General features: G+C 43.2%; 1 protein-coding gene across 11 annotated transcripts in view; it reads left to right on the plus strand.

Moving 5' to 3' along the window:
- Positions 1-13,677, plus strand: part of Scalloped (TEA domain transcription factor 1 homolog scalloped) — a 128,798-nt gene that overhangs the window by 100,673 nt on the left and 14,448 nt on the right. For all 11 annotated transcript variants that reach the window (XM_076433261.1, XM_076433256.1, XM_076433260.1 and 8 more), the window contains one exon: positions 6,263-6,393. In XM_076433261.1, coding sequence (XP_076289376.1) covers positions 6,263-6,393 — 131 coding nt within the window. The remainder of the gene's footprint in view (positions 1-6,262; positions 6,394-13,677) is intronic.

The raw sequence follows: 13,677 nt of genomic DNA on the forward strand, positions 1-13,677 counted from the left end.
TCGAGACTTGAAGGACCGCGGCATGGGCCACTGTTTGCGGAGCATCGATCAACGACGGTACTTGCCGGTAAAGTCTAGAATATCCGAAGGACCGCTGCAACGGTGGATCCTCGACGCGTCAAAAGCGATTCCCTTCCGTCAACGTCGACCAAGCACCAAGATCGTTGATCCGTGTACCTTCAGCAGTATGTACACGGGGCTATGCACTCGGTGGTTCTCCCGGAGGAGCGACTAATTGAACGCGGATTGCCAAGAATGCTCGTAGCAGACCGTTCTAATTAATTACTCTTAAAGTATACCCTTGTCCCGCTTATTACTCCGTAAGCCGAGCTGCCGTTTCGACGACGCTGTCTCGGTCGTCTAATCGGTTCGAAGTCGCGCCAAAAACGCGTTTAACTCGATTCGGAGTCCGTTGTCGTCTTTCTCCCGTTTCGTTCCTATTTTCCTCTTTCGAAGTGGCGCACGTCGATGAAAATCGAGATAACCAATCGAGCGAATTTCATCGAACGTTGAAGTTACGAGTCGCGCAGAACTAATTCGGTATTCGACGACGGCGCGGCGCGTTCGGCGATCCGAAAAACGAAAACGAACTAATAGAGAAAAAAAGATAGAAACAGGTTTAGAGGGTGCAACGAAGCCGTGAAGATGGGGGCGCGGAGAGTATTTCCCTGGCGATTCGGCTCGGATCGAAACGAAGACCGATCGCCATGGAAGAATAGGGAGCTGCCGTGAAAAAGATCAACGATCGATATACCGCGTGTACACGGGTGAGGAAAGTTGCGCGTTCTACGAAGGGATACGCTCGTACGACGAGCATTCGAGAGAGTGAGAGAGCGAGAGGAGGTAGAGGGTGGTGACGGTGGGAAAACAAGGAAGAAGATGGGAATCGCGGTGGTAGAGGGATCGAGGGGTAGAGAGAGAGAGAGAGAGAGAGAGAGAGAGAGAGAGAGAGAGAGAGAGAGAGAGAGAGAGAGGATAGGAGAAGAAGGAGACGAAGGGGTGAGGGCAGTGGATGCGCGTCGCGTCGAGCAATCAACGTAAATCACTTGGCTGATGCTCAATTTAACAAGAAGGGCCATTATGATCTCGAACTCGAAGTAACGAGCACGAGGAGCGCTTTCTCTCTCCCTCTGGAACCTTCGTTTCGCGCAACGCAGACCGGCACTACAGAAAATCCGTCGTCTAAAATATACATTATGAAAAGAAGGGACGCGCGTCGTACGGTGAAGACTCTAGACTGTGCAGGTTGCACGGTGTACGTTGTGCGGCCGTAAACGGGTCGCGGGTCGATCGTATTTCGTCGAAGAAAGTTCTAGCATCGAGCATCTCTCTGCGGCTGTCGAGTAGAGCCAGGTAAATAAACCGTCGAGAGAATGGATCCTTTATAACAGTATTTTCCCGGCGTATCTAAGTCGGCGGAACCAACCCCCTTCGAAGAATGTTCGGCCTTCAAAAACAGAGAAGGAACGCGACCAGTACCGGCGCGTGGTTCATAGCGGGCCATTTAACGGTCCTTGCGAAATTGAGTCATCACGCGGTTCGCCTGGAATCTCGAATATTTTCCTCCCGATGCTTCAGAGTTCTCTGTACCCCCCGTCCCACCTTTTTCCTCCCTCGTCACACCCCTCTATCTCGCCTTCCCTCGAACCGCTCCTTTACCTCCTTTGCCACCACCCCGCCCGGGTTTCGCAATTCCGTGCCACTGCCGCTCCGCTCCACTCCACTCTCCACTACGCGACGCGACGTATACACCGAGCTGTTTGGTGTTTGGTGTTTAGCGTTCGCCGGTCGCGCATCGCCATCCTCGACCATGCCGTACTCGCCCGAAAACTCTCGAGGATCCATCCTGTACTCCTGCTCGCGGAGAAATCATCCAAACTCAACGTTCCTCGTGCCATCATGCTAGCCTCCGTGGCCTAAATTGATCCTTTGTCTAGTACTCTTCATCGCTAAAAAACCCAATCCTGGATAATCCTAAATGCTTAATCCTTAATTTCGTCTGTTTTGTCACTGCAACGTAATGCAACGTAAAAATATAATTTAATACATTTTTATGCAGTTTTTGTTGAAAACCACAGCTCAATGTTCACGATAGGTTCACAGAAATTCAGCTCGCATAAACCGAAATTTTTCCATTCCACGTTGTGCCTCGTTCTTGATAATGGTCAATTTGTGATCGAGTGATCTCTGGTTTTATCCTCGCACGTTTCCTCTTTGTATGTATACAGTACAACAATTGTCTGTTTCTTCCAATGATCTCGCTTGCATCTCCATCTATTTCGCATCTTAGAATCCCTCGGAGCCTTAAAGTATTCCGCGCGGAACACGCAACAAGTAACTCGCATCCGCAATGTATGTAACAGGAAACGGCTGGAACGGTTCACCGCGAGAAGAATGTTCGATGTCGATGAAATCGCGGAACGACAGGCGATATCCCATCGCGAGAGAATCTGGCAGATGGGCGAAAAAAAAAGAGAATCGAAACAAAAGGGATGTCCGTGTAGAACGATCGATTGATTTCCAGTCGATCGGATCGGGTAAATGGTACTCTCCATACGGCGGCGTTATCGTTGCTTAGATTTCACAGTCGTTCAGAATTTACAGCCCCGCCCGTAAACTCGCAGCCGGGCGACATCAAATGTTTACGGTGTTGTAGTAACCGGAATCACGTCCGGAATCGCTTCGATGCGTAGCGCGGTACAAGATATTAGCTTATAATCTTCGAAATTCTAGATATTTCACCCCTCGGACTCGAATCAATTTTAATTCTGAAATCAAAAGACGTGTTTCGATAGTGAGTAACGAGAACGTTGGTAACATTGTGAGAAAGAAAAGGAAAGAACAATAGACCTTTATTAAGCAAACTATGTTCAGCGGCAATTGAAATCATGCTTTGGAAAGGATTCGAATCAATTTTTTTCTCTGTTCGTTACATAAATTGCACTGCCACTGCACTGGTTACAATTGTTAAGTTTCGAAATGTATATTTAAAAGCGCTATCTTCCACAATTCGAACTTTATTTCAACCAGACGTTGTTGTAAACGGGATTCCCCGCGAAAATCCGGGGGAAAATTCGGACGCTTCGACAGGCATCTTACAAGGGAAGGACCCCGTGTCCGACTTCGATTTTGATAATTTTTTGTAGTAGTTACTCAATAGTTTGAAAGATATAAATAGTTAAACTTTCATGTCTTGTTGATATACCATGATTTGCAGCTCAAGTTTTCGAAGTTCCATTGTTTATATCTTTAAAACTATTGAGTAACTACACCTAATATTTTGCATACATAATTAGGGTTCCATATACCATCATCTCATAAACAATTATCAAAATCGAAGTCGGACACTTGGGTCCTTCCCTTGTTAGAATAAGAAACGGGCACATTGAAAGCACCGGTCTGCAGAGTGAACGGAAGTGTATCGTCGTTTCCGTTCCGCCTGTATCTGGGTGAAAATAAGTTATCAAAGCGCATTCGCCGGAGGGCACTCAATTTGCCTCGTAATAACGCCGCGCCCCTAAAAAAAAAGGTGTTCTCGCAGAGCGAGGGCAACTCGATTGAAATCTCCATACAAAACGGTCGATCGAAATACGTGAAATCATTGAATCGCGGGTTTATGTTTCCGCGAGGCAGGCCGAGGGAGAGAGGGGGGCGAGGGCGAGGGTTGGGAACCAGTGAATTTTTTTTTTGTCGACGTTTCGCACGGTTCGATAGACTGCAATAACATCATTGTACATTCTGCGAACGGTGGAAAACGCCGGTGAATTCGGCTGGTCGTCCGATACCCATTATGAAAAAAACAGCGTTAAATAAAAAATCGGCCGAGCGTGCAAATGGAACGTGCTCATTGTCGAGGGAAGACCCTCGCGCGCGTTTTCATCGGCCCTCGAAAACTGAATGCACCGTGCACTCGAATTAATTCGTGTTCGTATGCACGTGCGCGCTTTCCACCCCTTTCCTGCCCCTCTTGAAATTCAGCCGGGGTATTTTATGTCGGCGTAACCGCGAAACGCGAACCGCGAACCGCCGAGTGAAAGCATCTTCGTTTCTCCTTTCACGGATGCACCTGTACTCTGGTGTACCTTGTACTCTGTACTCTGTACCGCGTACGCGTTGCAGTCCCCTGCCCCCTCTTTATCGTCGTTTCATCGTTCTTTTTTCCACTTTCTTCTCGGCCTACCACCAGAAGCCGAGTCTTTAGCTCGTTTCAATTTATCACGCTCGTTATCGTCCCCCCATCCTCCGGTTACCTATGCGTCGAGGTAATCCTTCTACTCGCTTATTCCAGGCTCGATTTAATTACGATCCCATACCCGTTAGCGTCGTTGCTTTCCAACGTTGGTGTGAAGCGAACTGGGAAACCCAGGAGGGGAGGTATTTTGCGCCAAACAGAATTTCTGGACAAAAGACTTCTGTCCGCGGTCGACCCGTTCAATGGCGGAACGTGCCGCGCTTTTAGCCACTTTGAATAGTGGAAAAACTGGCGACGAACTCGACGACTCCGAATCGGAATCGGAATCCGAACGCGAGGCAGAGTTCAATGAAAAGATGGTTAACACCGGCGTGGATCTGCAAAGTCTCATGACGAAATGTTTCTCCGTTCTGTTCCACTCGGTGTCAGGCTAGGTAATTTCTAATAATTTATCGGTCGTTTCCAAGAGATGCTCAAGGACTACTTGCGACCGTATCGCGAGTTTATTTGAACCCGATCAGTCTGTTTCTCGTCGAAGGAACTTGCACGGGATACGAGGGAGGATGTGCCATTGCCATCTCCGTAGCCATTGGTTCGCGTATTGTCCCTGAGAAATCGTAGATTTGCTTTCGTTCACGGTTACGAAAACACTCGACGCCGATAAACTTAAAAGTTGGAGCAAACCTTCGTGTGTTCTGTTCAAGCTCATTGCCGCTTCTCACCACGCTTCTACAAAGGTCTTTGACCTTCACGCGTAACTTACTAAATAGCTTACTAAAATGGTAATTAAAGGATAAAAGCTTCAAACTTCATTTTATTGTTTCGTATACATATAGTGGGTGTGCAAAGTACATATTCGTACATCTTTTAAAAACTAATAACTTTTTTATAATTGTACCAAACCACCTGTTTTTGTTATAATCAATCAGAAGCATTGGTTTACGAAATTATATGCAAAATAGATTTTCCAAAAATTATAGTCTACGAGGTTACATGCAAAAATAAAAAAGGCATTTTTTACAACTCTTTTAATTGACGTAATTTTCGTGAGCGCTCTACGCTTTCATTTCTTGTATAGTCACTAATGTCACGATTTTACTTAAATTTATATTACATTTTTCTATCTATTCCGACAGTAAATAACAGAAGAAATTTTGAACTAATTGCTTAAAATTTTGGGGAAAAATATTATTAATCATTTAACTGGATTCTGGATTAACTGGAGAATATTATTTTCTCCTTTTTACTGCGTTTTAATATAAGCGTGGTTTTTAGAAAGTTTTTTTATATATTTTTCATTTCATGATTAGATTGCGGATGTTTATGAAATTTTTAATGTGTGCAGACAAATTTCAATATAAAATGGGAACAAATGAAATAAATAAAAATTCTATTAAATTTTGTAGAATTTTATATTCTAGCATTTTTTGACAATGTTTGGAAGTTATAAATGCATAAAGATCCACAATCTGTTCAGGATATAGGTCCGTCAATAACGAAAAATTGTCTGCATCCAAATTTGAATAAGTGTCCGGTGACCTATGGACGAGAGTTTATGTAGAAACTAAATTGAACGTTATTTCTTCCCTTAAACACTAAACCTGCCGCTGCCGGTCAAATGACTAGTTTTATATTTTTTATTTCGTAATTATTGAAATTATGAAGTTGCTTACGTGCAAATTGATTCGATAAAATTCTGTATCCAAGCGCATATTGTTGTAAAAATCGCAGAAAATCTAAATAAATAAGGCCTCGTCATTTTTTCAAACTAAAATATATGTTAGTCGCTTTTAGTGCTCGGTAGGTTTAGTGTTAATAATTTTAATAGAGGAGAAAACATAAATTGACATCTATTTCATTTGTGCATGTACGATTATACAGGAATCTGGTACGAAATAGTTCGAGGATCGATATCGACAACGAACCTGCAGTTTTCCGGATCGAAACGCTGTTCGACATTCGAGTATACGCGCGATACTGATACGGGCTACTATAGATATCGGTTCGAGCAAGATTTACTAATTGTCTATCGGTAATTTAATCGCGCGCGTTCTCTGTTTATCGTTGCAGGTCGAAACGAGTTGATCGCTCGTTACATCAAGTTGAGGACGGGCAAAACGAGAACGCGAAAGCAGGTCTCTTCGCACATACAAGTCCTCGCCAGGAGAAAACTCCGTGAAATACAGGCGAAACTCAAAGTGGTGAGTATCCAAAGACTTTTCTCTCGTTCGCTTTCCTTATTCGACACGAGTACATACATATACATCTATACCTGTATTTCCTTTTTTTCGCATTTAACAGTATATACCTACTTCTCTCGACAGGCTCGAACACCGATCAAACGTTTAATACGCGTCGGACGTGTCGGAAAAAATTTTCTGATTACATTCGCGAGCCTATGCACCCGTGATGAATGAATAACGATAGTTTATCTATTATTATGCACACCTATGCGTTCAAGGTATTTCGAAAATTGATTCGACCTGGAAAAATTGAATCTATTGGCAAACAGATAATCGTTTGTCAACGATACTTCCAAATTTGATCCGTTCTCTCTAGATTATAATTTTTATATTATTATGCGAACATAATGTTTACGCCTAAGATTCGTAGTGCAGCAACGTTTTCTCTCAAAATCGATTAGCCCTGCTGCTACACACGCGAAAAATGGCTGTCGTTTATCTCGTTTTGCGGCAGAACCGAGCGAAACTCGAGGCTGTGTACGATGATTCTTTCACCATTTTGATCCGTCGATATCCTTTATCTTTGACTGTTATCCTCGACGATTCTGATTCGAATCGAATCGGATCGGATCAAATCGGATCGAGTCGGATCGCGTCGGCCAGGAATTAATTGTCAATGGAGAGAATTTTGTTCGATCAAAAGCGACGCGGGGTGGTTTGTAACGCAATAAATCAGGCGTAAAAATGAACTCGAGCCCGTTTAATCAACAGCTGAATTATTAAAGCGATTTGGGAACAATTGCGCGGCTGTTAATAAATCACAGTGCGGTGCACTCGACGCTTCCATTCGCCGATACGATTCGGAACAGAGGAGGATAGGAAACCAGGGGTGCATTGTTTATAGAAACGCGCGCGGTATACATACATATGTAGTCGGAGAGTCGGAATATTTCCTATAAACGGACGCGGATCGAAACACGCGCGTTAAGAAGTCGCGATTCTGTAGTGTCACGTTCTGTCACCGCCGTATCAACGGACTTCCGATTTGTATCAGGTCGTTCGGAAAGTTGTTCGAAAATCAAAAAGCTAATTTTTTATAATTCAGAATAATTCTGTTTTTAATTCTGTTTTTTATTAGCAAGAATTTCAGTTATATAACTTTTGACGATTTTGTTTGAGATGCAATTTGCACCGCATAAAAAAAAATGCTGAAAAAGGTACATCTTCTCGTTAAACAGCACACAATATTTTCTTTCCTGCACTGCACTTTTATCCTTGCGGTAGCAAAAAAGCAAAAGGTCATGGAGATACGCACTTTGATTTTGCATATTTGACGCGATGACAAAAAAATGTTTGAAAGGCACCACAAGCCAGGAAACGACGTCCGAGATGTCAGCTGTCGAGATATGCCATAATTTTGCGATTTAAAGGTCAAGTAATAACTAGACAGCGGATTTGATGCATTTGTGACAAAAATGGGCAGATGTAATTCGAAACAATAAAAAGATTAAAAGAGTTTAAGTGTCGGTATGCTATTTCGACCGTATCAAAATGATCAATGAGCAAAATAAATTTGTACTTAGCTCCTGTAGATTGCAATTGATGTATAAAAATTTTATTTTGCATCAAGATCCGCAGCCTAGTAATAACTGGACAGCGGATTTGATGCATTTATGACAAAAATGGGCAGATGTAATTCAAAACAATAAAAAGAGTTTAAGACCGTATCAAAATGATTAATGAGCAAAATAAAGTACTTAGCTCCTGTAGATTGCAATTGATGTATAAAAAATTTATTTTGCACCAAGATCCGCAGCCTAGTAATACCTGGACAGCGGATTTGATGCAATTATAACAAAAATGAGTAGGTGTACATAATTCGAAACAGTAAGAACATTAGAGGAATTTTAAAATGCTAAGAATGGAAATCAATTTCTAGGTGACTCTAGTTTGTTGGAATTCATGTAGGAAGCTTTTATTTTGCATAAAGATCCGCTGTCTACTAATAACAAGTGGGAATAACATTGCCATCTCTACACGAAACTACTTTCCGAACGACCTAACATGTTCGCGCCCGTCAATCGTATCTATTCGACTCGAGTTGGCTCGATAAAAACCTGCAACGAGAAAGACCGGCGTCGCGTTGGTGCACCTTCGCGAATATCACCGACTACAATTGCAGCGGCTGCATCTGCTACCGCAGTGACCCCGAGCCTCCTCCATGCTTTCCCCAAGCTTCCCCCATGCCTCTCGCGTGCCTCCAGCGTGCCGCGAGACCATTAATCGGAAGAGAACCAACCCCTGTTCCGAGCTGCGGACTCGGACTTTGGGTCCCGGTGTACGGACAGTCTACAGCGTGACGTAATTTTCTGGTTTCCGGGTTTGACACGCGGTAAGCGGTAGGCACCGCCCCGAGCGGTGTAGTCCTGTTTGCGAATCGCGTTCTCCCGATTCCCCCATATAGGTAGCTACAATACGACGCGACAGTAGTAGGTATAATATAATAGTGTTCCGCGAGAAAAGAATTTTTAGGCATGCTGTTTACGTTTCCTGTGGTCTCGCCTTACTTAATTTCTACGCGCGGTTACTGCCATTAAAGACCATTCGCGGCGAACCGTACCGTGGCCGTATATTTTCGCGGGCCCGGAGCCGCGCGTCGGTATCAAAGTTTTGCGAGCCGGCAAAAACCACGCCGCGCCTGCAACTTCCGGTTCCGGTGGTGGAGAGCTGAACAGCTCCTAGTTTTCCGACGGTCACAGTCATTTTTGCTCTTGAATTTCCGAATTGCATTTCCTCCCGAATTTTTCCCTTACGCGCGACTCGATGCTCCGAGCATTTTTCACGCCGCTCGTTGGGTTGTCGAACGACAACGGTAACAACAATTGGAACACGATAACCGTAGTCGACACGGTTAAAAGTATAGCAAGTGTATAGCCGAACCGCTCTTGCAAGGGAAGGACCCCAAGTGTTCGACTTCGATTTTGATAATCTTTTGTGAGACGACGGTATATGGATCCCTAATGATGTCTGCAAAATATTAGCTGTACTTACTCAATAGTTTTAAAGATATGGCTAATGGAACTTCGAAAATTTGAGCTGCAAATCATGGTATATCAACAAGGTATGAAAGTTTAATTGTTTATATCTTTCAAACTATTGAGTAACTAGATCTAATATTTTGCAGACATCATTAGGGATCCATATACCATCGTCTCACAAAAAATGATCAAAATCGAAGTCGGGCACTTGGGGTTCTTCCCTTGTTAGTTTTCCGACGGTCACACTCGTTTTTGCTCTTCAATTTCCAAATTGCATTTCCTCCCGGATGATTCCCTTACGCGCGACTCGATGCTCCGAGCATTTTTCACGCCGCTCGTTGGGTCGTCGAACGACAACGGTAACAACAATTGGAACACGATAACCGTAGTCGGCACGGTTAACAGTATAGCAAGTGTATAGCCGAACTGCTCTTAGTTTTCCGACCGTCACAGTCACTTTTGCTCTTGAATTTCCAAATTGCATTTCCTCCCGAATTTTTCCCTTACGCGCGACTCGATGCTCGAGCATTTTTCACGCCGCTCGTTGGGTCGTCGAACGACAACGGTAACAACAATTGGAGCACGACAACCGTAGTCGGCACGATTAAAAGTAGGGAAAATGTCCGGGATCGCGGCGCGTCGGTATCAAAAGTTCTGCGAGCTGGCAACTTCCGCTTCGCTGGTGTATAAGCGAGCCGCTCCTGGTTTTCCAACGGTCACAGTCATTTTTGCTCTTGAATTTCCAAATTGCATATCGTTACTCGATGCTCGTACATTTTTCACGCCGTTCGTTGGATCGGCGATCGAACAACAACGGTAACAACAATTGGAGCACGACAACCGTAGTCGGCACGGTTGAAAGTACGGAAAAAGGTCCGGGATCGCGCTGCGCGCCGGTAACGAGAGGTTAATCGAAACTCGTCATTTTTCCCGGGAGTGCATTCTTTGGAGATCGCGGCCGCGCAATCAATTTTCGGAATAATCCTGCCAAGCGTTACCGTGTAATTGATTGTTGCGGTGTAAACGTAGCTCGATAACCGACGATACCCAAAAACGGCCAACCGGCGCGGCGTTTCAGAATGTCGATAAACATGTCCAGCCCGTTACCCAGCCAATCCTGCATTCCTCGCGTGTATTTGCACGATGAGGGGCTGCAGCCGACAAGGACAACGATACCCAGCGAGACAAAGAGAACAAGAGACGCGGAAATTAAAACAAGAAAAAACGGAGGGGAGGATGAGGCAGTAGAGAGAGAGAGAGAGACAGAGGGAGGGTCGAGGGAAAAAGGAAGAGAGCTAGCTCCCTCTCAATTAACCGAATTGATTTTCCACTGCGAATTCAGCTGCGGTGCACGCTCCGAACAACGGTCCCGCGGAATTGAATGGATTTTTTCGCGTGCAGCTCGATACCGTGATAATCGTTTTTTAAATTCGAAAATTCGTCCGCTCGCGCGCGCGCGTTCCTTTTATTAAATCACGCTGCGAGCGAAATAAAACCGCGTACCGCACGCAAACAGAACGCGAGGGAGGCAACGAGCTAAAGCGAGCGTGTACCTACACACTTACACGCCTACGCATCTACGCGAGCACGGGCCACAGAGAGCACAGAGCACAGACACCCAAACAGCCACGCGATCGTGTACACTCTCCTCGGGCCATTTTTATTTCGAACATTCTGCCGCGGCGTATTTGCACCGAATTTACGAATTGATCAACGGGACAACGGTGTCACCGCGAGTTTTCATCCCAACACTTATCCATCTTATTCGGAACACGGTACTCGTTTGCCAGAAGCAAATTGGTACTCGTTCGGGGTACCAATCGAGGGACGATCTTCGATTCGAGATACGTCGAAACCCATCGCAGAGAGTTACGAATTTTCTAGGGAAAATGATTAACGATTTGGCCCGCGAATATGCACACTCCCGTGCATAAGACACCGGACACTCATTAATATTTGGATGCAGACGATTTTGTGTTGTTACATGACCTACATTATAAAATAGAAATGGTACTTACTGATTTTTTCTAATGTGGAGATCATTTAAATCAAATCTTAATATTCTTATGTTTTCTATTTAAAATTTCAGTGGGGTAATTTTGTTTTCAAATGATGTACTAATGCTCTCGGCGCACTGGTTCGATCTGATTCTACATCAAAGCAATTTTGAAAATTAAATTAAATGTAGCTTGTGTAACGACATGAGAACAGCACGTGTTTCGTTGTTTCGATTTCAATTTAGTTAAAATAATTTCGTTAAGCATACGCAGTTATTAGTTTTCTTGAAAATGATCTACACATAGATCGAAACAATTTTACGATCGATATTAAAAGGAACATTGGTAATTGTTTTCCAATTTCGCTTCAAGAGCTGTCGTAATCATCCCACAATTTTTCAATCCCTTTTTTCCAACATTTATTCAAACAGTATATAAATCGAATCACATGTTGTCGTATAATAGCTACATCTAATCAAAATCAAACAATCATATCAAGCTGGAAACTTGTATTCCTTAATTACCATTTTGTTGAATAATCATCCCGCAATTCTAAACGTATATATTTAATTTTGCATATAAATATGATCGTAGAACATCTATATCTAATCAAAGTAAAGCAATCAAATCAAGCTGGAAACTTGTATTCCTTAATTACCATTTTGTTGAATAATCATCCCCTAATTCTAAACGTATATATTTAATTTTGCGTTCAAATATGATCGTAGAACATCTACATCTAATCAAAATCAAACAATCAAATCAACCTGTAAGCTTGTATTCCTTAATTACCATTTTGTTGAATAATCATCCCGCAATTCCAAACGTATATATTTAATTTTACATTCAAATATGATCGTAGAGCATCTACATCTAATAAAAATGAAACAATCAAATTAACCTGCAAGCTCGTATTCTCTAATTACCATTTTGTTGAGGACAAGTGTCCGGTGATTTATGAACAGGATGTATTATAGCGGTGCTGAACGGTACCGACGAGGGGTGTCGATGAAATGTATTCCCGTAAAAAAAAACAATTTGTTGCCGGACGTAAGTTCGAAATTTTTGTGATACGCGCGACTACGAAAAGCCCTCATTGCAGTTGGTATTGTTACGCGGACGCGCTTCATTCCGAACGGCGGAGCTTGTAATGGCACTCCCATTACGGATTTATGAACGAAATTGAAAAGCTCTGTAGCGAGGCGCGGGGTGTGGACGGGAACGTGAACGTGAACGTGAACGTGGATTCGATTGCGGGTGTGGGCACGAGGCTAGGAGAGAAAGAGAGATAGAGAGAAAGGGGAGGGGGACACGCCAATTTCCCGTATATCACACGAACGAACCCCTCGTTCGCCTCGTCAGCGATTTTCGGTCTGGGGGCCTCTGATTAAAACGACGGCTTTCCGATAAAAGCGCAAAATTCCCGCGAATTTCGCGACCCAAAACCGGGCTTGTTTCTGCAATCAACTGCATTGCCGTTTTCCCGATAGCGATCGATGACATCAACCACGGTCAAGCTAAAACACCGACACCGGGTAGGGGAAATCCACTGGCGATAACGAAATTATGCATCGATGAGAAATGGTTTATCGATTTGATTTTATCGGTTCGAGTCGAATGCCGCGTCGTGGGGTAACAGGAACGATTCGTTGGAAAGTTTTAAGTAGTTTTCCCTCTCGCTTCTCGTCTCTGTATATCCTGTACGCGGTGTACACAGTGTTTACGGTGTACACGGTGTACCGTGTTACGCTTACGGAACGACGCTTCTCTTCTACAACGCACATAATTGTTCACACACACTTTTTAATCTGAATAACTTTTTTATCACTGAATCAAACGACTTCAATTTCTCTGTAAGGCTAGAAGAATTAATTTAGTAAATGACGTCTAATTAATATGTTGAAAAAATGCATTTGGTCGGAATTGTGAGAAACAATAGTGAAAATTGATTTTTACAACTTTCTTAGCTGACCTCTAATAACGAAAATTTATAAATTACATACATTCTGAAAATTTCATTGAAATTGGTTAATTGGTTTACGAGTTATAATTAAATATATGAAAAAAGGAGAAAATAACTTTTTTCCTGGTTCTCCATGAAATACCGAATCCAGTTAAATGATTAATAATATTTTTCCCCAAAATTCGGAATAGATAGAAAAATTTAATATTTTAAATAAAATCATGACATTAGTGACTATAATAATAAAAGCGTGGAGCGCTAAAGTATATTGACGTAATCTTCGTGAGCGCTCCACGCTTTTATT

The sequence above is a fragment of the Lasioglossum baleicum genome, chromosome 11, assembly GCF_051020765.1.
Source record: "Lasioglossum baleicum chromosome 11, iyLasBale1, whole genome shotgun sequence".
NCBI classification, from domain to species: Eukaryota; Metazoa; Arthropoda; class Insecta; order Hymenoptera; family Halictidae; genus Lasioglossum; species Lasioglossum baleicum.